General features: G+C 31.5%; 1 protein-coding gene across 1 annotated transcript in view; it reads right to left on the bottom strand.

Annotated features, from left to right (window-relative positions):
* The window catches only part of Br140 (bromodomain-containing protein 140), a 45,062-nt gene that overhangs the window by 7,778 nt on the left and 11,565 nt on the right, over window positions 1-25,719 (bottom strand). Inside the window, exons 7-17 of the mRNA XM_014424979.2 lie at window positions 24,003-24,201; window positions 22,902-23,067; window positions 22,143-22,326; window positions 20,147-20,265; window positions 13,502-13,811; window positions 12,665-12,907; window positions 2,517-2,673; window positions 2,235-2,369; window positions 1,443-1,563; window positions 1,268-1,365; window positions 229-437 (exon numbers count right to left, since the gene is read on the bottom strand). Of these exons, the coding sequence (XP_014280465.1) occupies window positions 229-437; window positions 1,268-1,365; window positions 1,443-1,563; window positions 2,235-2,369; window positions 2,517-2,673; window positions 12,665-12,907; window positions 13,502-13,811; window positions 20,147-20,265; window positions 22,143-22,326; window positions 22,902-23,067; window positions 24,003-24,201 (1,941 nt within the window). The remainder of the gene's footprint in view (window positions 1-228; window positions 438-1,267; window positions 1,366-1,442; window positions 1,564-2,234; window positions 2,370-2,516; window positions 2,674-12,664; window positions 12,908-13,501; window positions 13,812-20,146; window positions 20,266-22,142; window positions 22,327-22,901; window positions 23,068-24,002; window positions 24,202-25,719) is intronic.

Raw genomic sequence — 25,719 nt, 5'->3', positions numbered from 1 at the left:
CTAAGACTAATAACTTTATAAACAATTAAGAAAATTCAAAAAATGTTGATATAAATTTCAGTACTGATGCAGACCTCTAACAAAATGAAATTTAATTTGAAGTATGTTCTATTCCTCAAGGCCTAACTAATCCACAATCATTATTAACTAAATTAAACCATGCAAATGTAAAATTAAATCAATAAGTAATCAATTGAGGAAAATCAGGAAATATTTAACAAAACATACCAAAGCAGGATACCATGGATAACCCCGGCATTTTGCCCATACAAGCTGTAACTGATCAAGGGCCTCCATTGAAGTATTCTGTGCAGAACCCTCTTCACTTTCAGTCCAATCTGAGCAGCTTCCACTACTTGAATCACTTCGGCTCCCAGAGCAACCAGAACAACAAGATCCGTCATCAGAATGAGACTCGTCAGATTTCACACTGGTCTCTGAAAAATGTTAATAAGTTGAAAACAATAAGAAACTAATCAATTTTTACTTAATTATTTTTCGGTAATACAAATTTCCTTTTAAAATTTAATTAAAATCAAACAAAGAGAATGGAATGATCAATGGTAATAAATAAGTGTTTATTGATCAGAGAGCAATCAAATTACAACACTTCTTCCATATTTGTAAAACTACTGAGGGTTCCATTACTGAATGCTATTTCCTAATTGAAGCAACTGCTCAGTTATCCTAATAAGACTGTGTGGGCATCTTATAAAAAATGTAAGCCATTCAGTAAAATTCAAACAGCAACTTCCAAAATTACAAATTTTAAGATAAAAAAAAAAGAAAAAATTGGCTATAAAAATAAGAACCAGTGGAGAATAGAATAAGCTATTTGAATGTTTATAACAGATTAAATCTTAATTTCTGGGACACATCTGCCTAAAGTCTATTTTTTCATTGTCTCTAACTTCATTTAAAATTCAAGGAAATTTGATTTAAAAACATTTCAGCAGTAAAATATAAGAAAGAAAAGTTTTTCCCCAGTTTTAGCACTGATTTTCAAGGTTCTTATACGTTCTCCATAAATTATTCAATGAGCATAGTTTATCCAACAGTGTATGAATTGAACTTAAATCTTTGTTTTTTATAATTTTACACCATGAACATGAAAATTTCTAAATATTATCAAATAATCCAAGCTTGCTAAATAAATTCAATTATTTCAGGAAAATGGATACCATCAGAATAGAATAAGATTATTTTAAAAAGATGTTTTCATTAACATATTAATCCATATTCTAATAAAGATAAATAAATATCATACCTGAGCTACGATAAATACTAAAACTATCCAACGTGCTGGAACAATTACTTTCAGCCGGTTCAGAAGATGTGTTCTTTGTAGGTCTTCCTCGCCGACGCCTGTGTACATATTAACTATTTTACAAATTCAAAAATATAATCATCTTTATAATAAACACAATGAAAAAAAAACTTACACTGAACTGCTTTGGTTAGGTTTCTTTAAAGCAGCCGCTGCCTTCCGAGTAAATAAAACAGCTGTTCTTCTGTTTACACCAGATGAAGTTGTATTTCCGTTAGAACTTTTATCAACATTCTCTGAAAAAAAAACATTAATGATTTAAAACATTTAATCCAATTAGGGAATAACTTACAAATTTTGGATAAAGGATGAGTGTAGTAGTTTTATTGAGTACTTTTGGATAATTTTTAAATACTATACATAAATTTTGTTCACTAACTATATAATTACTAATGTCTATAAGTAATAGAAAAATTACTGACTTTGTTAAATAAATTAATCCTCTCTTTAAATACTAACATAAGTCGTTTCAAGGGAAATTATTACTAAAAACCATTCATGTGGAAGCACATTTTCTAGGCATATCCGAATCTCCATAATAATAATAATAAATAATCGATTACATTTCAAAACAGTCTTGAAGAAGATAGTATTCATAGTAGAACTCCAACAGCAAACAGAAGGCTTTAAGATGGAGTTTCTTTTACACAAAAATACATATATAAAAGTAAAAGTTAATAATTATTTACAAAATATATCAAAACTAAAGGAAATATTAAAATATTAATCACATATCTTACAATTAGTATGAATCACTTCAATTGAGTACCAATACCTTACAAATATTTATTCCTTTTTTTATTTTGTATTTATGAACCAATAGAAGGTATTAGGAATACAAGATACCTAAATTTATGTATCATTTATGAAATTCAAATTCAAGCAAAAATAGGATTTAATAATATACCTTTGGGAGAGGGAATGGAAGTTTTGGTTTCTTTCTTTCTTTTTCTTTTTTCAACTTTAGTACTAGTACATTCTTCTTCTTCTTCAGTGGAAACATAATCACTTTTCTTACTTTTTGAATCCACTTTGAAAGAATCTGATACATCAAATCACAAACATACATTAACATCTGTTTTATTCATAGAATCTCAACAAGTAATACCTTTAAAATAAACTCTTATTTCATAGCTAGAAAAAATATATATTCAATAAGTAGGTTTTACTTTAAATATCATAAACTAACCTTCATCCTTTGATGCTGATTTGTCTCTCTTGATTTTAGGAATTTTAGCTTTCAATGTCTTAATGAGTTTGATACGCTTACTTCTTGCATTACCATGTTTAATAGATTGTGCTAATTCCAAAAGGTTATTCAGCCTCAAGGACATCTCTTTCCGAGGCTGTAAAACACATTTATTTAATTACTTTCTTTGAAATGTGCAATTAAAAGAATTTTGATAAATTACTGTTTATTAAATATTTTATTTCAATTACTACTTTGTGTTTAATCTGAAAATGTCGCACAGAACTTGATATTCTACTGATTTAATTATTTTTCATGTTTTCATCCATGAACATGAATAAGGAATATTAAAATACTATCAAAAATAGGCAAGTTCAAAGCCGAATAGGACTAGAAACATCAATGCGATGCACCAACAAAATACATATTTATTCATTTCCTTTCATGGATTTATTCATTCATATAAAAGAGCGAAAACTATACAAAAGAAATAAATTAATTATTCAGCTACAATTGGAAGATGACAAACATAAAGCATTAGGCTCTAAAATCCCAAATAACAGCTCACCCATCAACATTTCGTCAATTCTGGCATTGTCAGGACAGAAAACACAATATCACATATGGGCTGAAATACTGCACATCTCACATTAACGTAAAAAAAAGAAATGTACTTAATAAACACAAGAAGATATCCAAACAAATATTCTGTCTTTAAGTTCTAATGATGCCTGGTAAAACACTAAAAAAAAAACCTGATAAGTTGAGTAGTATTTTAGAGACTCAGTGTTTTTGTTCAAGAAAAATAATTGACTTTCGTCTGTAAATAATAATAATTGAACAAAAATAACTGCCTTTCATGTTTCAAGCAGCATTTACAGCATGCAAAAAGTATATTTAAATATTTACTAGTTTTGATATTGTTTGTTTTGTAAGTGATTGAAATATTGTTACTCAAATTAAATTCGGTAGCATCTGGTTTTAATCTCTGGTCTGAGAGTGCACAAACATAAAAGAATAAGGGAAGTTATAAAAAAGAAATTAAATTATTTTAAATTATGAGCTAATAGTTGACCGTAGGCATAATTAAATGAGAAGATGGTTGGGGGGTGGTCAATGAAAAACACAAAAGAAATAAATTTACTTATTTGTGATCTCTAATGTTCACACCCCCAACTATCTCCTCATTAAAAATTTTGTAAGTGAAAATAAATGCTACAAACTAACCACAAATTCATTGCATTTGTCCGTGTAGTAGATAAAGGAACAATATAAATCTCCAATAATATAATAATAACTCAATCATTAAAAAATAAAACAGAAGAAAACTAGTATTGATGGGTGACGTTTTTATTCTGTTATCTCACAACACTGCTTCTATAATCAAATATTTGTGTGGGTTGATATTTAAATGAATATTTTAAACCACACAATTTAACTTGTAGCTAAGTTTTTTTTTCACATATTAAATTAGTCACAATACACCAAGCACTACATTCATTCAATTAATGTTACAGACAATTAATCACAGGACATTGCACAATATAAGTAGTGGTCATGTCAATAAGGCGACCCTTAATTGTATTAGCCAACTTACTTGTATTCCAATGAAATGGCATTCTAGCAGAAAACAAAACTGTCCACAAAATGAGCCGGAATGATAGAAATATATATTTCACTAATTTAAATTATTATTTTTATTCAATTACCAAAATTAGTTTTTAATTTAAAATTAATTTAGGAATGAGCTAATCGTTTATAATTGATTTGCTAAAAGATGTTCATAGAACTTACCAAAAAAAATTATATGGTCTTTCCTTAAAATGACCTACCTGGTTGGTGTACCTTCAGCTTAGTACTTCAATAATCTTGAAAGGACCGCATAAATATATTGTTTTGTTTTTTTCAAAATAATATAAACAAAAAACAGGCTTATTTACTTTATCTATTACGTAAAAATAATCTGCATAGTGTAACTAACTAACAAGGACTTAAAATGATATCATGGGGGAATGCTAAAGAAACAAAGCAAGTAAAAAAATAAAACGCCAATTTCAATCAACAGCTCCCATTTTCTGATTAATCAACAAATACTTAATTAAGGTGTAAGATATGCCAGGAATGAAGTGCATGTAAAATATCATTTAAATGGGTTCAGCCGTTTGTGAAATAAAGATCTTTGTTTATATTGTTGAACGTATCCATAGAGATCACATTAAAACCAAAACTTAAGGTTTTATTCTTTTAATAATTTGATTTTTTTTAAATAATAACTACACTTACTAAAACACTAGTTTTATCGACTTAAAGCAAAGAAGTATCCAATTATCTCTGTTTTTTGTGTTTTTAAAAAAAAAAAAAGTTCGCCATATCTATACTACACTGCGATCGATCCAGTAGTTACAGTTAGTTTGCTTATTTTTTTTTTCGTTTGTCATATGATTAATAAAAAATGAAAATTAGCATAATCAATAATGCTGGTATCAACTCAGCTTTCTGGGAAGTAGACACGAACTACGTAATTTTGAAACTGAGAAATATCTATCACTAAACGCCTTCTTTATATCCTGTAGAATTCCGTCCCTTTAAGTTACATTAGAACTAAAATTGCTTAAATTGCTCAACATAGCTTAATAAATTAGCACCTGTAAGTGACTCCAGCGCCCAATAACGCCCGACGCTAACCATTGCAGACCATCACGCGAAGCTAACAATCGCGGATCACAGCCTGCCCAGGCGTTACAAACCACCACGGGAATGGTACCTACACCCCTACACCAGTGGTCCCTAAACTTTTTTTGGTTTTGGAACCCTTTTAGCAGGAGTAATAAAATAGCGGAACACCTACATTAATATTTAAAATAAATAAGGTGAAGATAAGGAATTACATTTTGCAATATGGCTCTGGGAATGTTTATTATTTTTATAAAAATATTGGAATTGCTGGAAAATTTAATTTCTTAATTCTTAAATTATTTCCTAGAAATCCTGGAAGAGGTTAGTGTTCAACTGAACTCCAGCTAGGAACCACTGCCCAACACTATTCGAAGCGAAGGAAAAGTCATAATTAAAAAAAAAAAAAAGTGCTGAATTTTTCAATGTATTTTTGAAAAATTCTGTTCATACTACCTACATTATACATTATTTTATTGCTTATTATAAATTATAACATAACAAACTTCATTGAGATCCATAAAGTTTTGTTTAAAACACTTCCATTACTTGCAATAGCACAATGTTTGTGGGAAGAAGGCTTGTGCCGGTTCTTTCCTCACTCACCGGCCGTTGGGGCAAGTGGGTCCAAAGAATAGAGAAGCAGCATCCCATATAAGGCTTGTAACACCTTGATATGAAACTGAACAGTATTAGTTCATAAAGACTAGCATAAAAACTATATAGTACAGGCAATAGTACTGTTTGTTTCATAATGAGGACAACTATTAGTTATATTATAAGAATTAGAGGAACAAGTGAACAACATTGCTTAAGCCAGTAAAATTGTATCTAATAAAAACAACGAGACTAATAATAGTATTACTTTGTACTTCATTATGAAACAAGGTTCAGCAATCCCCACTCCAGCAACCTTAACAACAAGAAAGGTTTTCCTCTATTTACTTCCATGATTCTCTTACTTTGTTTACCATTCAATTATTCCATGATAGTATTATTTTAAACTATTGATCATAAAATTGACGTAATTTTTACTTTCACTCATATACATATGAAATATACAGTTAGTGAAAGTTTTGAATTCGAGTTTTATATGGAAATAAACGTTTTGAGGTCCCCAAAGTTGAAATAACCAAGTCTGGCAAAATGATCTGCGTGTGTGGTCAGCCTGGACGGCGGATATATACCTCGATTACAGAAAATTTTTCGTTAAAACCGAACAACCAGAAGTTCCACATTATATAATCGATTAATTTTTTTTTTTAATCAAAAAAATGGCTAACGATTTTGATTAATCTCGGTAAATTAAAGTAAAATTAATTAGGCTTTAATATCAGATAGCTCTAATCCTCATTGAAGTGGTCTAACAGGGCTTAAATGAAGAATTTTCAAGAAATCTTCCTCTACAATACCTTTGAATTTGGGTATTTGAAAAAAATAAACAATGAACTAAAACAAAATATTAAAGAATTTTGTGAATAAATATAAGAGAAAATAAGAAGAAAAAAAATCCCCCCTTCCCTGAGAGGTGGCAGAGTAGGAAGGGCACCAAAGACCCTATCAACATCATCCTACCTTAAGTCCTTTCTTCTCTTGTACCCTTCCCCTACTATTTTTCGACTTTTATCTCTTAATTATTATTACCATTTATTTACTATATTTCCTCTTTAATTATTATTTGTTCTTTTACTCTTTTATCATTACGCTGAAGCCCATCACCTCCAAATATTTAAGTTGAGTTCTCATAGAATGGACACATCAAAACCTAATTTAAGTATTTCACGATATACCTTCAAGTACCAACGGTATAAAAAGGTTGTATTTAATTTGGTTTATGTCACATTTACGTAATGCAACTTAATAATTCATGTTTTATTTTCTGTTTTATAGGGAACGAAAAAAAATTGTATATAGTAGTTTGAATATTTGTATTCATGAAATAATTCTATTAGGATTCATTATGCAACAGGGTCCTAAAGTCATTATTGGTGCCACCTACCAACCAAAAACGAAATTTCTCTAGTAAGGTACATTTATAACCCCAATTGAAAGACCTATCAAATTGTCTTAATTTTGAATCGAACTTGTATTACTTTTACTTGTCCTTCACATTTAAATAAAAATTATGTACGTAAATATTAAGACATTCTCAGAAACTGCTAACTCTCGGTCGTACATGCTTTAAGAATCTCTCAAAATAAATTAGCCAGCTTAAAACACGCAACCGAGCAAGTGATTTGACACATGCCGTCATCGACAGGTCGTTCTAAGTAGATTTAATTCTACGCATTCTTGTTAATAGGAATTTGGATAATCGATTGTAAATTTGTAAAATGCCCTTCAGGAATTCTCTTGAAAAATGGTCATCCCTTTACTTCAAAATCCTCAACAGAAATCGTAATTCAGAATGTTATGCGCGATCAAAAATTCGATCATAGAAAAACCGACCCCGAAAATATTATAAATATAAAACGAAGAAATATAAATTAATTGAAATGTTCGTAGATGAACTTTTATTTTACCATTTACCATAAGGTAACCACCCTATTCAACTAGAGTGGAAGAGGGAGGGTCAAGTTTTATGAATATAAGTCAATCCCTCCAGGCCATTTTCGCTGCAAATGATGCTAAAGCAGATGCCTCAACTCCCTCCATTACAAACATCTCTGTTTGTGGGTAAAAACAAATTCAGTATAAACAGTAGTAAATTCAAAATAAACATTTTAAAATAACTAATAACTAGTCATTATATTGATGAAATTTACAATACCCTATGACTAAAAAAAAAAAATAGTAACACTAAGCAAAATAAAAATTAAACTAACATCTAAGGAAAAATTGGTATTAACATAATTTAAAATTAATTCAGGTCAGTCTGGGTCTCCCTTAAAATGGAGAGAATATTTCAAAATAAAAGGGGTCAGGTCAGTTAATCCTTCCTAACAATATGCAAAAATAAATAAAACAACAAAAGAAACTTTTTAAAAACTTTATTTTAAAATAAAACAAAAGCTGTGAAGGGGTCCTAAGTGACTGAACAATTGAACAAATGATTGAAATTGGGGTGATCTGAGACAACTAGTTATTGCAGATATAATTCTAATTTTTTTCACAGATAAATTTGGACACAGGTGGTTTTTAAAACCATACAGTTACTTAATAAAAGAATTATGGTAAAATAATTTTTTTCAAAATTATATTTCCATCCTAGAATCTGGGGAAATTGTAACCTCATCTTGTAATACCCATATAAAACATTTTAAAAGATACAGAGTCCAGATTCCCTAATTTTGACTGAATTTGAGAAATCTTCAAATACAAGCTTGGCTTAGCACCTCTACATAGGTTAAGTGAAATTTGTAAAACATAACAAAAAACATTGAAACCTACTTATGTTTATTTCAATTAGACTTCTAAACTAATTTCTAATATCTAATTTAAACAAAAATAACAGCTAAAACAAAATTAATTAAAAATTTAGTTGATTTAAATTAGATTTCTAAATATATCTAATAATAATAAACAGAAACAACAGAAAACAAAAGGTAAACAAAGAATTCTGTTTAGGTTTTATTTAATGTTCAGCACAAGTGTAACCATGACTAGCATATTCAAAAACTTTAACAACAGAATAAAATGAATAAATAAAGCTCGATTAGAATGTATCAAGCCTTGGTTACTAACTGTACTTCACCCTATACACATACTTCTAACGATAAAGAAATAAAAGAAAGTGCTTAAAAACTTAGCTATAGAGGATAAAAATATTCAATACATGCAATTAGGTTATACATACGCCATAAATCACCATCCTTCGAATTAATCCTGGAAAGAATCCCATTTTCAAGCAATAGGTGATAGGTCCGTGCCGTGCTAGAAAATTGGCTTGCAATATCTAGACTGGTTTAAAGACTTAATAGCAACAGTCTAAATAATCATAAGAAAGTAAGAAAACTTATACCAAGCAATAAACATGCTATCCTTACCAAGTAATGGATCCACTTCATAGCTTTGGGTTTAACATTTCAAAGTTTGCATTCTTTGGGATAAAAAGTGAGTTTACCAACTTAGTAAAAAATTTTTTTGTTTCCAACAGTATGATTTGCTAGAAGTTGTAATATTTTATGACAAGAAAATGTCCCCAGAGAATGAAATCCACATTTTAATATGTTGGTCAGATGATGTTTTGAGGTTTTTTTATTATAGCCAAGTGACTTCTTTACAAGATTACTCTGACATCTACCATGCTGTAGTTGAAAATAATTACTGGATATTAAAGAAAAGTAAATCCTCAAAAAAGTATTATTTTATTTACTTCTTAGTTTTGAAGGACATTGGACTTAAATTTTAAGTTGTACTCAAATTTTGATGATTATATTTTTCATTGTTTTGTTTTAGTTATGATGTATTAATTACTTTATTTAACAAGCATCAGGCTTCATTCTCAAAGCAATTACAAATTACCAGCTCATTACTAGAAAACTAAAAAATTATAATACAAAATCAGGAAATCCTATTCTTTGATTTGGAATAATTTAAACTTATTTTTGTTGTGAACATTGTTTCATTCTCACAAATTTGAAAGTACCTTGATAAATACCTCATTAGAATGTGTTGGTAGAGGCAGGGTGCATGCAAAGGTCTAGTGCACCAACTATGGAAGTATGTTACATATTAACCTTCACAAACTAAGCAGGCAATACCCTGATAAAAGTTATTTGAACAGTTTCTGTACCCTTTACCATAGTAATTATTGTTGTCTTAAATTACCTTTATTACACTAAAATTGTTAGTAACAATCAAAGATTGTTTTGTTACTTCTTTTCTTTATTTTTTATCCTTATCTTCCTTTGATTAAATTATTTTATGTCATTTTAAAATGTATCATTTATTCTTGATTAAATATTTTTAAGCTTTAAAACTGCTTTATTAATAATAACTGAAATCATCTATTAGTAAGGACACAGTCGTCTATGTTCCTAGTCATATTTTATTTGTTACTACTTTAATGTTTAGTAGTGCTTTTTATATAACTAAGCCAAGAATAAAGCTTCCGTATTAATAACTAGTTAAATATTTCATTAAAAATTATTTTTGAATTTGAAAATGTTTCCTACCTTAGAATTTCTTAAATGTCATCACTACGAATTGCCATAGCTAAGAGTTAAAATAAGCCAGTAAAATTAATAATAAAATAAATCAGCAATGTCTAGAAATAAATCATGTAGTTTTTAAATTGGTCATAGATGATTCCTGAGATATTCAAACAATATCAACAAATTTCTAGTTGTAGAAGTCAACCTTTAAAAGAGCATTTTTATTCAGTTTTTCAAAAATATATAGAAATATACTAGCTTTTGATACAAATATTTCTTTTTTATGAAATTAAGTAGGCAAAGTTTCCAAGAAACAGTGGTGAAATGGTAAGCATTGCTCAAACAAGCTCTTCAGGTCAGAGGTAAATATACCAATAGGTTTTGACTCCAACAAGGAGTGGTTCAGCTTAGTTTTAGGAGCTCAACTAATTTTTATTATACAGTATGATTTTAAAAAATAATAATAATCATCAAACATACTTAATGATGGTTAAAATACCAGTTTCTTAGTTATTTTTATCTAGGACTCAGGAAGAACAGTAAGAAGAAGCAAAAGCAGAAAAATAGTACAAATTAAATGGAGGTCAAGTAGATGAATTAATTCAGAAATCTTTAATGAAGAAAATTAAATTTTCCATCAGTGATTTTTTCAATCCAACATGCCCTGAAGGTGTTAAGCACATTTAGAATCATTACGAAAAGTGTTTTGAGTTTTCTCTGCTGGACAAGAATACTAAAATTATTATGACAGATTCTAACTGGAAATTAATTTCAGTAACGTTTCATTCTTCATATTTGTTTGATTTTACACTGCTGTTGCAAAGAATTGCTTGCAGTATTGGCAATTTATGCCTTTGTCAGGTTGGAAGAATTATAAAACCGTTTTAAAATTAAATTTCCTAAGAAAATGCTTCTTCATATTATATATATAACTGCTTAATTAGTAATAATAATAACTGGTCAATTTCAAGGATAATAAGAATAAGAACTAAATGTTTCTATTCATGCATTACATCAATTAGAACAAGAAAGTGATGCATGAACATTTTTTACAAAATTTCATCAATAGAGGACTCATTGGGCATGGAGTTAATTTCATTAAGAGTTGTATGATACATGATTTGAGCATTCAGTTAAACAAAAAAGATATCCTCTTCATCTGGTGAAACAAGCAATAACTCTTTTCCACCTACATTAAGCATGTCAATTTTGAAGACTTATAATTTCAAGTCCAAAGACAGAAGCGAATTCATCAGTTGAAGATGATTAGTTTGAAATTTTTTAAAAATCATTACAACGATGTCTATTTTAGTAGTTTCTTTTAACAATAACTATTAATAGCACAAGTAATTAATCGATAGTCAATTCTTTTTAAAATTTTGTTGTTACCACTTTGCATGTTTGTCACACCACAGATTAAGTATTTAGCTCTTGTTATAGCCTATTTTATATTCTATTCTAAAATGATAGGAAAATGTTTATTGTAAGTCAAAGCCTATTCTTTGAGTTTGAATCACAAACCTGAAAATCTACATAGGAAATTGATTCAGACATGCTATTACTTGAGTTTCAAATAACAATTATCATTACAGTTATTATTGTTATAACCAGTACTATCGTAAGGCCAGTGAAAAACAGTTTAAAACCATATAACACAGTTTTTAAATAACCAAGTCTTATAAATCATTTGTATTAAAATCTATATATGTTTTCCAAGTAGAAGTTAATTTTCTTGATTGCAGGAAATATGGTTTAGCTAGTGCTGTTATGGCAAGTTATGAACTACACAAAAGATGAAATTTGGAGAAAAATTAATACAGCAGTTAAGATTTGAACAATACTCCAGAATGCTATTAAACAAAAATGTGTTGTTTGTGGTTCAGGATAAGTTGTTGTTTGTTCAGGATGAGCCACCACCAGAAAGTAAGAAAAAAAAACATTATTTATCTTAAAATACCCAGAAACCAAATTTTTACAGTCAATAATAAAAAACATGCATATGATGTGAAAGCTTTTTGAGTCATGCAAAGAATAAAGGTAAACAGAAACAAAGCTGAAATGTTTTACTTTAACACAAGTTTTAATTTGATAGTTATGAATAACTGTGAATTATGAAAAAGCAAGAATTAAAACAGATAGTGCCACATTAAACTTAAAATAAAAATTGAAGTTAGTTAGACAAAGTTAATTGACTTTAAAAAAAAAGAGAACAAAAACTAAAACAAAATTTCAAGAAATCCATGGTTGTTATGGAATTATAAGAACAGGAATGGAATTTATATAGGATTAAAAATATTGAGAGTAGTTAAAGAGTTTGAAATTAAGTTGTAAATTCAGTTAATGATAACAGGGGAAAAATGTTTATTCTGGATTACAAACCATGGAGCTCTGATCTCTGGTGAACTTCATTAATTCAACATCAAAGGCATTCAAGCCTTCAATTTTGTTAACCTGAACGGTTTTTTCGAGACAATCTTCTTCTTCATATCCATCACTGTTATCTTTTGGATTTCCTTGTTCACTTTCATTATCACCTGACTCTGGAAATGGCATTGAAATGTGGCCTGTGTCAATACCTGATATTTCTAAATCTATGTGAGCTTGCTTTAATAAGGCGCCTCCCTAAATAGTAAACAGAAGAAGAATACATTATAATATGAAACCTTTTTTTAACAACAGTTAGAGGAGAAATTATCCAACATAAACTTCAGGTAGTGATCCTGGCAAGCATATGAAAAAAAAACTGTTAATATAATTGCCACCAAATTAAACAAATCAATGTGAATATAGGTGCTTTTCAGGCCTAAAATAAATTTATATTTTACTTATAGCCGCCTCATAGCAAATAATTTTCTTATTTTTGGACCTTTTTTACTACTATAAGCCCTAGATTGATGTTTATACGACTTGATTTTGCAAAAATTCTTCTGATCAATTAAGAAAACTAATAAATTAAAAAAACACTATTTTTCATATTAATATTTGTTATTTAAACATGGTGGCGGCAATATGTAGTAGATTAACCATAACATACATTGTAATATTTTATATACTATTACGATTATATATAATGTAGAAAAATAAGAAATTGAAAGGAATTTTTTTGCTTGTGTTATCAAAATTTGATAAAAAATGGTTAATAAAGTCAAATGGTCAACTGTATAATGTTAGTTCAAGTGCACAATAAAAACACAATATAATAAAGTAAACACATACCTGATCCCTCATTTTTAAAGCAGCTCTGTAAAATACTGTGTCTTTGGAATTATAAGCTAAGCAGTTATTTATCATAAGATAAAAGTCATTTTCAAATTCTTGTAATGTATTATACTGGAATGTATCAATTTTTGTCCTCATCGTAGAAAGATCCATTGGATTCTTAACAACGTCACTGTAGTCAGGAACTTCCGTTTGGTCAACTGGTTCAATAAAAATTTCTCCAGTATCTCGAGCTCTGATTAAATCCAAAAGACGGCGCAAGAAACTGACCAGGGGGCAAAGCTCCATTTCTAAACATTGCGACTTACTGCAAAAAAAGTAAATAATTAATTATCTTAAAACAATAATCATACAACACGCACACAAGCAAGCACGCACGCATACACCCCCGTGTGGAGAGCTAGTCTCCCATCGGGCGGCTCCCCAGGTGGCGGGAACCGGGGAAATAAAATACTCGGGGTGGACCAAAACTAGATTCAAATCCAGGCGTGACGGTTCCTAGAATAGGCGGCGTACTGATCAGCATCTGTTCCTTAAGTTAGAGGCGGCTGTTTCAAAACCTAGCAGGAGGTATAAAATAAAAATTCTGAGATGGAAAATAATGTTAATTGTGCTACAGTGCAGGGGCACGGAACCTCAGTACCAGCATCGGTAGGAAATGCGAAAGCGGGTTCTCCGGGATCGTCATCATACGACCGCAGTGCTGCAATGGTGGGAGACTTGGCCGTTGTAGCACCTAATACCACAAGATTAATCACATCAGAGGTAATGCAGAATCATGGGAGCAAGATAAAAGAGCTACTCTCCTTTATTCGCTCCAAGAACAATATACACAGCAAGATAAGAAGTTATGCCTGTGAAATGCAGCTATACTACGAAAAGTTGGAAACAGCTGCACTCCCTATCGAAACAGCAGATGGCCACACTCAATCTAAGGAGAGAAGTCCACTGAGGAAAAACACAGTTAAAACCGAGGGGACAGTTACCACACCTTCTTTAAAGGGCGATAAAAGGAGGAAAATGTGGACGGATACTATTAACGATCTTCGCTGGTGTTGCAACCAAGCAAGAAGACGTTACCAGCAAGCGAGATGTCTGCTGGAGTTTCCTGTGCTTCAAGAAGAGTTCCAGAGAACTAGAAGAAACCTCCGACAAGCCATTAAAGAAAGCAAACAACGGTGCTGGAGAGAACTCTGTGATGAGGTGGCAGACCCATGGGGTAGACCTTACAAAATAGCACTCAAGAAACTATGTAAAGGCACGATGCAGCTCCCCACGAGACCAAATGTAGTAGACAGTATTATCATAACACTATTCCCTGAACAGGCGAATATTACTGAATGTATAGACAATACATATACAATGGATTTTCCACAAATCACGCAGTAAGAGCTAGAGGACACCGCCTCGGACCAACAACATGGCAGAGCACCAGGATTGGACGGAATTCCTTATGTGGCTCTGAAGGTGGCTCTCAGGAAAAGGACAGATCTTTTCATCGATCTCTTCAGTTCCTGTATTCGTGAAGGCTCAATTCCAAATCTTGGAAGAGACAGCGCCTCATACTTATTTAAAGAGTAAGGGAAGACTGGAAGACCCGTCAACCTATCATCCAATTTGCTTATTGGTTACTATGGGTAAGACATTCGAGAAAATCCTTTCCCTCTGGCTACAAGAGTTCACAGAGGGAGTTAATGGCCTATCGCGGGCTCAATCCAATGGGATCCACGATAGATGCTTTTGGATTGGTAGTCGGGATGGCCCGCTCAGCAATTGCAGGAGCAAGGTGGAGGAGAGGTGCTAAGTGTTATGCAGCAATCATCACTCTAGACGTTAACAATGCTTTTAACACTGCAAGATGGACCTGTATAATGGATGCCCTACAGACTATGGCGGTGCAAGCCTATCTTATGAGAGTTCTCACAGACTAATTCAAAGATAGAGTTCTCACAGACTAAATCAAAGATAGAGTTCTGTTTTATTTTTCAGACATTGGCCAAAGGAGATACAAGGTGACTGGTGGTGTCCCACAGGGCTCGGTATTAGGGCCTCTTCTGAGGAAAGTCATGTACGACACAATCTTCAAATTGATAATGCCGGAGGGAGCCACAGTTGTGGGATTTGCAGATGATGTTGCAGTTGTAGTGGCGGTGAAGTACTTGGAAGAAGTAACTCTCATCGCTAACCTGGCTGTTGCTATGGTCTGAGGTTGGCTGTCTTCGGTAGGCCTACAACTTGCAGATCACATGACCAAGGTCCTCCTTGTAATTAGCAGGAAGCAAATTGAGTCCATCACTGTCACAGTGGGTAGGCACGAAATTCGTTCCCAGTCTTGCTTAAAGTACCTAGGAGACATGATCGATGCACTTCACCACTTTAATGTTCACAAGGAGTATATCAGCGCCAAATCTGCTAAGGTAGCATCATTTTTGTCACGCCTTATGCCAAACGTTGGAGATCCCAAAGAAAGTAGCCTAAGGCTTCTTGCTACTGTTGTCCCCTCCATTATGTTATATGCAGCCCCGATTTGGAAAGAAGCGATGGTTACAAAATCATACAGAAGACAGATGATTTCAGTTTATCGCAGATTTTGTTTAAGGACAGTTAGTGCTTTTCGAACTGTTTCCAATGAAGTGGTGTGCATGATAGTCCGAATGCTGTCTGTGGAACTCCTGGTAGAAGAAAGAAACAGGCACTATGGACAACGCTTACACGTTTCCTAAGAAGAAGAGCGAAAAATAACAATCGACCAATAGCAGCCTCGTTGGGAGGCTGCAGATTCCGGGAGGTGGAACCGCAAGTTGATACCCGATGTGGGCTCGTGGTATGGCTGCCAGCATGGTGAGGTGGATTTTTACATAACCCAATTGTTGACCGGCCTTGGACGCTTTAGAGCCTATCAGTACCAATTCAAACTGGACAACACCGCAGAATGCCCTGGATGTCAAACTGTCAAAAAACAGCAGTGCACGTGTTTTTTGCTTGTATTCGGTTTGCTCAGGAGAGAAGCGATTTGCAGAGATTGGACAAGAGCAGCAATATGTTCCATACACAAAAAAGGAGCTGACATACGATAATCATAGAGGCATTGATCTACTAAGCACAACCTATAAAATACTGGCAGTGCTTGTACATAAAAGAGTGTCTGATTTCACAGAAAATATTATAGAAGAACATCAAGGAGGGTTCCAGCCCGTAAGATCAACAGCTGACCAGATATTCATCCTGAGGCAGGCAATGGAAAAGTGCTATAAGTATAACATAGACCTACATCTGCTATTCATGTACTTTTAACAAGTATATGGCAGTGTGGACAGAAAGGAACTTTTAAAAGCCATGGTAAAGGTAGGCATACTGAAAAAACAAGTCAAGCTGGGCCCTGTTTCATAATAAAGTATAAACTAATACTATTAGTCTTGTCGATTTAACTTAACACAATTAAACTGACTTGTACAATAGTAACTTGTACTTTAGTACTTTTTAACTCCTGTAATATCACTAATAATTCTCCCTACTATGAAAATAAATAAGTATTAGTGTAATTAACACGTTGTTTCAATACTTGTATTTTGAACTAATACTATTAGCTTTCATTATGAAACAGGGCCCAGGTAATAATAACACTAATGAACACTGCCTGCCAGTTTAAGCTTGGAAATTCGCTGTCCCAGGAATTTTCTGTGGAAATGGCTTGAGACAGATCCTCTGGCTCCACTTCTATTTAATATCATATTAAAAGTAGCTATTTGTTCAATCAGAACTAATCCAGGAGGGACGATTTACAATAAACTGTCTCAACATTTAGTATATGCAGATGATGTCATTGCCGCAACAACCCGAGCAACATTAAGAGGAACATTCTAGGAATTCGAAGAAGCACCATATAAATTGGGCCTTAAGGTGAATGAAGACAAGATGGTGTACATGAAAAGCTCAAGAAAGGATAAGAAAGAGAATAGCAAAGTGACGTTCAGAGACCACAATTTCAGTTCTGTAAACTAGTTTAAGTACCTGGGAAGCCTGGTTACAGATGATAACAAAGTAGAGCGAAATAGAGACCAGGGTAGCAGCAGGAAATAGATTTTATTTCTCACTGCAGAAAATACTGAATTGTAGAGCTCTCTGACTGAGAGTGGTCATTTAAAGCAGAACAGATGCTCAACTCCTGGGAGAGAAAGGTATTGAGAAGGATATGGAGAGGAATCTCAGAGAATTGAGTTCAAAGAAGAAGGAATAAGGAACTGATAAATCTGTTGAGGGAACCCAGCATCATGGCTTTAGTTAAAACAGTAAGAATAAGATGGTTAGGACATGTTGAAAGGATGAAAGGAATCCCAAAAAGATGGTTTATGGCAAACCAGATAGAAAACAGAAAAGAGAATGTCCCCGGATCAGATGGCTGGAGGATGTGGAGGAGGATTTGAAGCTCTTGAAGGTTGGCTGATGGAAGGAGAAAGCAAGAGAACATGTAGATTGGTTGGCAGTTTTAGAGGATGCCCGGGTTCTTGCAGGACCGTAGTGCCATAATAATGATAATAATAATTTATAATACAAAACGATTCATCTAATAAATTTCTAAAATAAATAATTACTACCCAAATCTATTTATTTCAACAGTTGCTGAAATTGTGTATGGGTTAGTACTTAATAGTAAAAAAGTTTTTTATTAATAATGCCATTTGTGACTATCATTTTTTTCTACAAATTTTTCATAGGCTTTCATTTATCACTATCTCCACCAATAAAATAAAATAGTCCGAACATGCTCAACGTAAATAAAGATGAAAACACAATTAATGTAAATGAATATTTATTTTTATATAACCAAAATATTCATATAATAAAAGGATTTATGATAATATAGCATGCAGATTTAATCTGATTCAACATCCTTAATTTTTATTTCTAAAAAAATTGTTAATTCAGTCACTCCTCCCGTAACAACAGATAACTATCTTTTTTTACCAGATTCCTTTTTATAACAATAAGGGAAGCAATGAGAGATTTCCAACAGTAAAGGTCTCTTTAACGACGACCATAACGCCAACAATCGCCCACGAGCATAACTAATCTGACAGTCATAGTTTATTTGGTTACATTTTAAAACTAGTAAAATATAATAAATAATTATCAGAAGGTTTGATTTAACAACAAATTTATTAGTACTACCACTGGCATCTATGATGAAACTGATAATTTAAACTACAGTACGATGTGCTAGGTAGGTCTTGCCTCTAGGGCTTTATGGAATACACGGTGTGGCCCGAATGCTAAAAGGTTTGAAGATCCCTCCTTTTAAATTTCAGTGACCCCAGAGACAGAATGATTCAGATACGAAACTTCTAAAGTAAGTGGCTAAAATATAATAAAGGGCTTCTAATAATCATATTCTCATATTCAAAAGCTGGCAATCAAGGGTAGGGTATGCAAAAGATCAAGGAAGAAACCTTACCTTGAACCCTCGAGACCTGATAATGTAATTGTTAAGGTCAGTCATAAGCAGGTGTGCCGAGAAAGATAAGAGATAACCTGCCAATGGGTAGGTTGAACCATGGCGGAAGCCATACAAAATAACACTCCTCAATATCACCTGAACACTAGTCTCTGAATAGACAGAAATTATTGAATGCATGGACAATTTCTATACTATATCTTATTCTTCACCCATCATTGAGGAAATTTCGGAAGACAGCCACAGACCTGGCTGATTTAGGGATATTGTTTTGGAGGGTAAGAGTACCATACTGAGATCAAGTAAGGGCCTACCTTTTTTTTATTATTTTTTTTTATTTTCCCTGCTTTCATTAAATAACACACCTAAGCCAAAATATAAATTAGAGGATTTTTTTAAAAGAAAAATTATTAAGATTTGCAATAATAACCAATATTAATCTTTATAAAATAATACACAAAATGATAAAGTCCATAAGCAAGATTCAATAAACAGCCTTCATCATAAAAAAAACTATCAAATGTTAATACAAAATAAATTACCAGAAATTAAATGAAAAAATAAACACATAACTTTGCAAACAAATTGATTTACACCAAACCTGGCCTCAATAACTGAGTTCCTAAAAAAATGTTAGAAAGATATTCACTCCCATAGCACTGCGATTATGCAGTAATTTATGATAATTAATGAGTACAAACATTAGGAACTTAGGAATGGACAAATATAATACTAGGAATTAAAGGCTGATCTAATGGAAGATATGAAAATATAACTCAAGAATTTTCTCTGAAGCATATTAAGTCAACATCACAGCAAAAGCTGAAAACCCACAAGGAGGAAAAATTTATTCTTAATTTTTTTTTCATGGTCTTTTTTTTATTTATAGTTTTAATTATATTCCTAATTTGTTTCATAGAACCATCAGTTATTTTGAAAAAATGAAGTTATTTACTTATCAGTTGAGTGGAGACCAGATTTAATTAAATAGGGTGACAACTTTTATTTTATTTAACTTCCTATAATTCAATTCAACTTCAATAATGCAAAAACAATTCATCTTCTTTGGTAAGGACTTTCAGTGAACTACAAATTACTGATTTCAAGGATTTTATTCCTACATTTTTTCTAAAATGCAGTTATTTGGAAAAAAAAAGTGTTGTTCAATTTAAATTTAAAATGATACTTACACTTTTACAAGTTCCCTTTTCAATTTTTCTCTTTTACGAACTAGTTCACAGAGAAGTCGTGCTCTTTCTAAATCTTGACGTAAACATTGCCAATATTTAAGTTGATTTTTCAATTCAGCCTAGAAAAAAAAAAAATCAAAGAAAAATAATAGGAGGAATTATTAATAAAATTGAAGAAATAAAACATTTTATTTTGTAATGATTGGAGATAATAAATAATTCTGGCAAGAAAAATAAATGGATAGCCTCAGCCAATAGATGTTATTGTGGACTTAGTGAAAATATAAAACCAATTTCATCATAAGATATACAAAAATAAGGCTCTACACAACACTAGTCAGGTCATTTTTAACCTTTGGTTTAAAGTCATTGAAGATTTCAAAACCAATGAACAAAGCATCATTAATTGAGTGTACGAAAAATTGTGTCACACACATGAACCAACAAGGGAAGAAGGAATATGTTATATATAAATGATCGTTTTCTTTTGCAATCCCAAATATTTATATAATTTCATTAACTTTTATTCTAATAAACCATCTCTTAGGTTTAGTGGGTATTATTTCAACCAATTAACCTGGACATCTCTGTTCAACTGACAGAGCTCCAAAGAAATTATTCAGCCTCATGAGGGTATGTGATAAATTTTGTGTAAAAAGAGTTTGGGAAACAGATTTTATAGTTTAATTATGATTGATTATCATACATTCAGCATGAATTTAGTTTTTATAAAATTTACTTATTACGAATTTGGAACAACCGTAACTGCAAATAAAAATATTAGAGTAAACAAAATTTAAGATAAAAGTACAGGAGATTGTACAGGTACAGCAATTTCTAGGGAACAATCAATAATCTCAGACTGAAAGTGAAAGACACCATCAAACATTTTAAAACATCGATGATATCGTCTAAGGTAGTGCTAAAAATAATTCAATTCAAACCCCTACTAGAAAAAACAGCAATGATTTATACAAATCAGGCCTAGATGACTAAAAAAAGTTACAAAATGAAGAAATCTGTGAATGCTCCTGATATAAAACTATTTTTATCTGCATTGATTCTTGAAAATAAAAAACAGCCATCCTAAATAAACCCCACATCACAAAATTGCTATAAAATTTGGAAAGTGTAGGTCAAATAAAATATAAACACTAAGTTATACCTGCCACATATTTAACCATGTGGCATGAAATTATTTTAAATAACACTAATATTTGAAATGCACTAAAGAACCAAGCAAACTAAACAAGCATTTCTAGCTCTACAGCTCCGAAATTTCAAAAGTCAAATAACACCTCACCAATAAATCAACAATAGTGAACCATCCATAGCAGACTGCTTAAAAGAAAAAAATCCAGCTTAATAACAAAGATAAGACTATAACATTCTCAAAAAATGCTAAAGATTGTATATTAAAAAAAATTTATAATGATAAAAGGATTGCTTTCATTGTTTGGGTTAATGTTTCCTAGACAGGGAAAGAAGGATGGGCTATCATACATTTTTATAATCCATTACAGCAAAAGTGGTAAGATCAAAATTTACTTCTTGGGTCTGCGACAAAATAAAAGCTAAGCTATTAGGACAGATTTGCACCAGTTCTACTTCTGATTAAAGAGAACTCCAAAGTAGGAAGTAATACTGACAATCTACAGGTTAACTCATCCTTTCCTAGTTACAGTAGAAACCAAATAAACAACAACAGTCAGAGATATAAAGAAGATAGACAAGATTATTACATGATTCTTTATTTGTTTAAATGATAAATATCAATAATTTCAAGCCTAATTTATCAAAATAGGAGGAAATTGGTGGGAAAATAAAAAAGAATTTAAAATTTCTTTTTAGCTTTAAAAATTCTCTCTTATATTAAATTAATACCATAAATTTTAATTACCAGGTATTAAAAGGATATATAAGAAAAATACTATAGGATTCCTTAATTAAAATGAAAAAAAAAAAATGCTGAAGAAGAATATAGAAATAAACTTACAATGTCGTCAACACTGTGGGCAAAAACAGAAGTATTATCCCTCCGAGATAAATGAGAAGTCTGCAACCTCCGTAAAAGAGGGACTCCATTCCTCATTTGTCTTTTCAAGGTCCAGTAAGCAATAAGTCTCTGGATGAATTGGTTCTTTTTGGGCATACTTACTAAAGCACCAATTTCTTGAATTCTAAAACAATCCTTATTATTAATAAAAAAAAGAAATACAGAGATTCATTACCAAAAATGTTTGTCTGCATGTTTCTCTCCCAAAACATAGTACTACTAGCTCAAACATTACGAAATTTTCCTATCTAACCCTAAGACATTGACCGTTTTAGTGTTTTGTTCCTTATCCATCCCAATAACGTTATGACAATATAGTTATCACGATACAACTATGAATTATACTTTCTGGGTACAGATTAAACCATTTTATGCTGTGTACAGGCCTAAATACTCCAGAAAACTTATCTTTCTTTGAGTCAAATATTCTATGTCATATTTTATTTTTAAAAAACCTTAAGAAGTTCTCTAAACCTAAGCAATTACACATATTTATGAACATCAAACTAATTTACTTTACAACTAAACCAATTAATGGACGACTGCTTAAGCAATAACTTTTGAATTAGACATTCATGAACGATTTCAAATCATGAGAGAGCGCTTTATAAATAGAGCAATAATGAAAATTAATTATATCATACAACTATTAAAAATGAATAAACAGCACATAATGATAACAATTAAATGTTATAATACCTTTCTGGAGGAATAGTAGGGATGGATATGACAGGTGCAGAAGTTGCTTTAGTCAATAATTTTTTCTGAGCCTTTGCCTTAGGCTTTTCAGCATCAGCTGGTGTATGAGTACCACAATATGCTATTTTGTGAACCAAAACTGGAGCATTTTCAGTTTCAGCAGCACCTGGAACATAAGAAATTATATTAGTTATCACTAATTTACTCAGTACGAAACCTAATAAACAAAAAACTGCCAATTAATCCGGCAAGTACTGTACGGTATAGACTGGCATAAAACATACTCATAATCATACTACTAGAAATAAAATCAATGAAGCCTAACTTGAAAGCCAGAAAATATTCTCTATTTACCCTATGGCAGAATACTTGAATTCAATTTAGCCATCTTTAAAAATAATAGGTACCTTCAGTTATAAAATAACAATACAGACTCATGATAAATAAAAGGAATCTAATCTTATTTTAATATTATACATTAATAAAAAAACAAAATGATGACAGAGAAAAGATAAGTTCTAATCTTTACAAAACGGAGAGATTTAACTTTTTTTTTGCATGGAAGAAGTCTATAATGTTAAAAAACACAAAATCTTATTTTCCTTTACTAAACACTATCTATATTCAATAACACATTATAGAAAGAAAAGCATAAGGAATATCTTTACTGGATAGTTCATGAAATTTATTTATAAATCCAAACTACATGCAAGAATAATAATTTCTAATGCACAGAATTCACTACACACTCGATAAAACTACACTAAAGATGAAAACAAAATTTTTCTGAGAACATTAGGCAAGTTTTTTTTTTTTTAGAATAGGCCCCTACAATTCCTACGAAGAATATGGATTGATTACATTATGTGAAGAGAATTTTAAGTTTGATAAAGGAGAAAAGACTTCAATAGAAATATTCAGAACAAACAGCAACCAAGAAGTTTTTAAATAGTATGTTGGACCATAAAAAAGAAATATTGTGAAGAAACTTTCTTACAGATCGTATATAAAATAAGTTGTCCTTAATATACTTTTCTCATTCTAAAAATCATTAAAACAATATTAAAAGTACTAAAAAATACATATTTAATAAAAGCTAACTTGATTGAGCATCGCGAACAGCATCTATCTTCATGTACAGTCCAGCTTGCTGAGCACAAGTTACGTGAAAAGCTGAATAGCAATTAGTTTTGTGACATTGTATACATGCTCCAACACCTCTCTGTTTACACAAATAACAGGTCAATTTCCATCGAGCAGGAGGTATTGTTTCAATGCTATCTATTGGTTCGAGAAAAACCTGCAATTATAAAAATCATTTAGTAATTTAAGTAATGTACAACAAATGAATATAGTCAATAAATACAAGTAAGTATCTTTTGATATTTAGAATTATAATCACTCATGAATAAGAATGTACTACTAATATTATAAAAAAGTATTATAAATTTCTGTTTATCAATTTCAAACATAGGTTTGATAATATAAACAGAGCCAAGCTAATAGAGAGTCAAGAAAGAATGTAATCCCACACAAACAGGTCTGCTTAATAAGCCTGGTATGAATGATGCTAAATTTAAAGATCAGATTGGAAATTAATGTGGTCAAGCCTTTTAAATCAATACTGGTGTGAGACGAGCCAACAGACTTTCAGTACATTATTTAATATAGCCCTACATAAAGGTGGGAGAAGACGTTGAAGCAAAAACAGTGGTGTACAGGATGTGGGAAGTCTGCACATTTAAAGATGTTACTGGCATCATGACTAGGAGTACAAGTGCACTCAAAAAGTCTGGGGAATACTCCTTAAAAAAGGAGCATACACAAGCCTTAAATTAAAGCAGAAAAGATTAAATACATGGTATTGACCCCTAGAGAGAATAAGAAGAGTACTGACACCCAGTAAGAATGTATCTGTAACCCAGACCTCGACTTAGAAAACGTTCCTTGTTTCACCTACCATGGATTTCCCTGAACTAAAAAGACTGCTTAAGCAATGAAATTGCTAGATCCATAATCTATAGAAGCAGGGCATTCTATGCTAGTTTTGCCTTTTTGCTTCAAAACTGCTCACAAGAAGTACCAAGATGAAGTTGCATCAAATCTTAGTCAAACCAGTTCTATGGTTATGAAATATGGTGCCTGAAAGTATAAGATGTGAATCATGCGACTGCCTACCACATCATTTGTAGATGTGATACAGTGGTAAGGATACGATTCCTTATCTTCTGTAAGGATCACAGTTATGACCCCAAACTTTGCATAAGATGCAAATCTTCTCAAAGTTTTTTAAAGAAAAGTTGGAAAGCAAATCTACAATGACATATATTCAGAAGTTGAATGGCGAATAATCAGCAATGCAGAGTGAGGATACTGTAAACTACATCAAAGCAGGAAAACTGTGATATGTAGGGGTTTTTCCAGAGGATATTTGTAGGGAGAGTCCCATGGATGGCAGTGGATGTGAGAATGTAAAGAACAAGAGAAATACTAAGGAGCAGATAAGGCAATGAGGGTGGACAGAGACCCTCACCAATTGAGCGCCCATGGTGTCTACCAATTTTGGCAGTTTACAATATTTCCAACCCGTTCCCAACTTTTTTGAATTCCCCAAAAATTCCTAACTTTTTCCTGAAAATTTCTGGCCCCTGCTACTTCTCTAATTTACATAAAAATAAATTCTAGTGGCAATATAGTACTTAAAACAACAGAAAAAATAAATGTTTTGAATTGCATAAAAAAAATAAATTAGGCTATTATAAAAATATTAGTTTTTCATTTTTCTAAAAACATAATTCAGTAAAAAATATCTTACTAA

The sequence above is a fragment of the Halyomorpha halys genome, unplaced genomic scaffold (assembly GCF_000696795.3).
Source record: "Halyomorpha halys isolate HHAL.00 unplaced genomic scaffold, Hhal_1.1 Scaffold27.1, whole genome shotgun sequence".
NCBI classification, from domain to species: Eukaryota; Metazoa; Arthropoda; class Insecta; order Hemiptera; family Pentatomidae; genus Halyomorpha; species Halyomorpha halys.
This window is presented reverse-complemented; position numbering and strand designations above follow the sequence as displayed.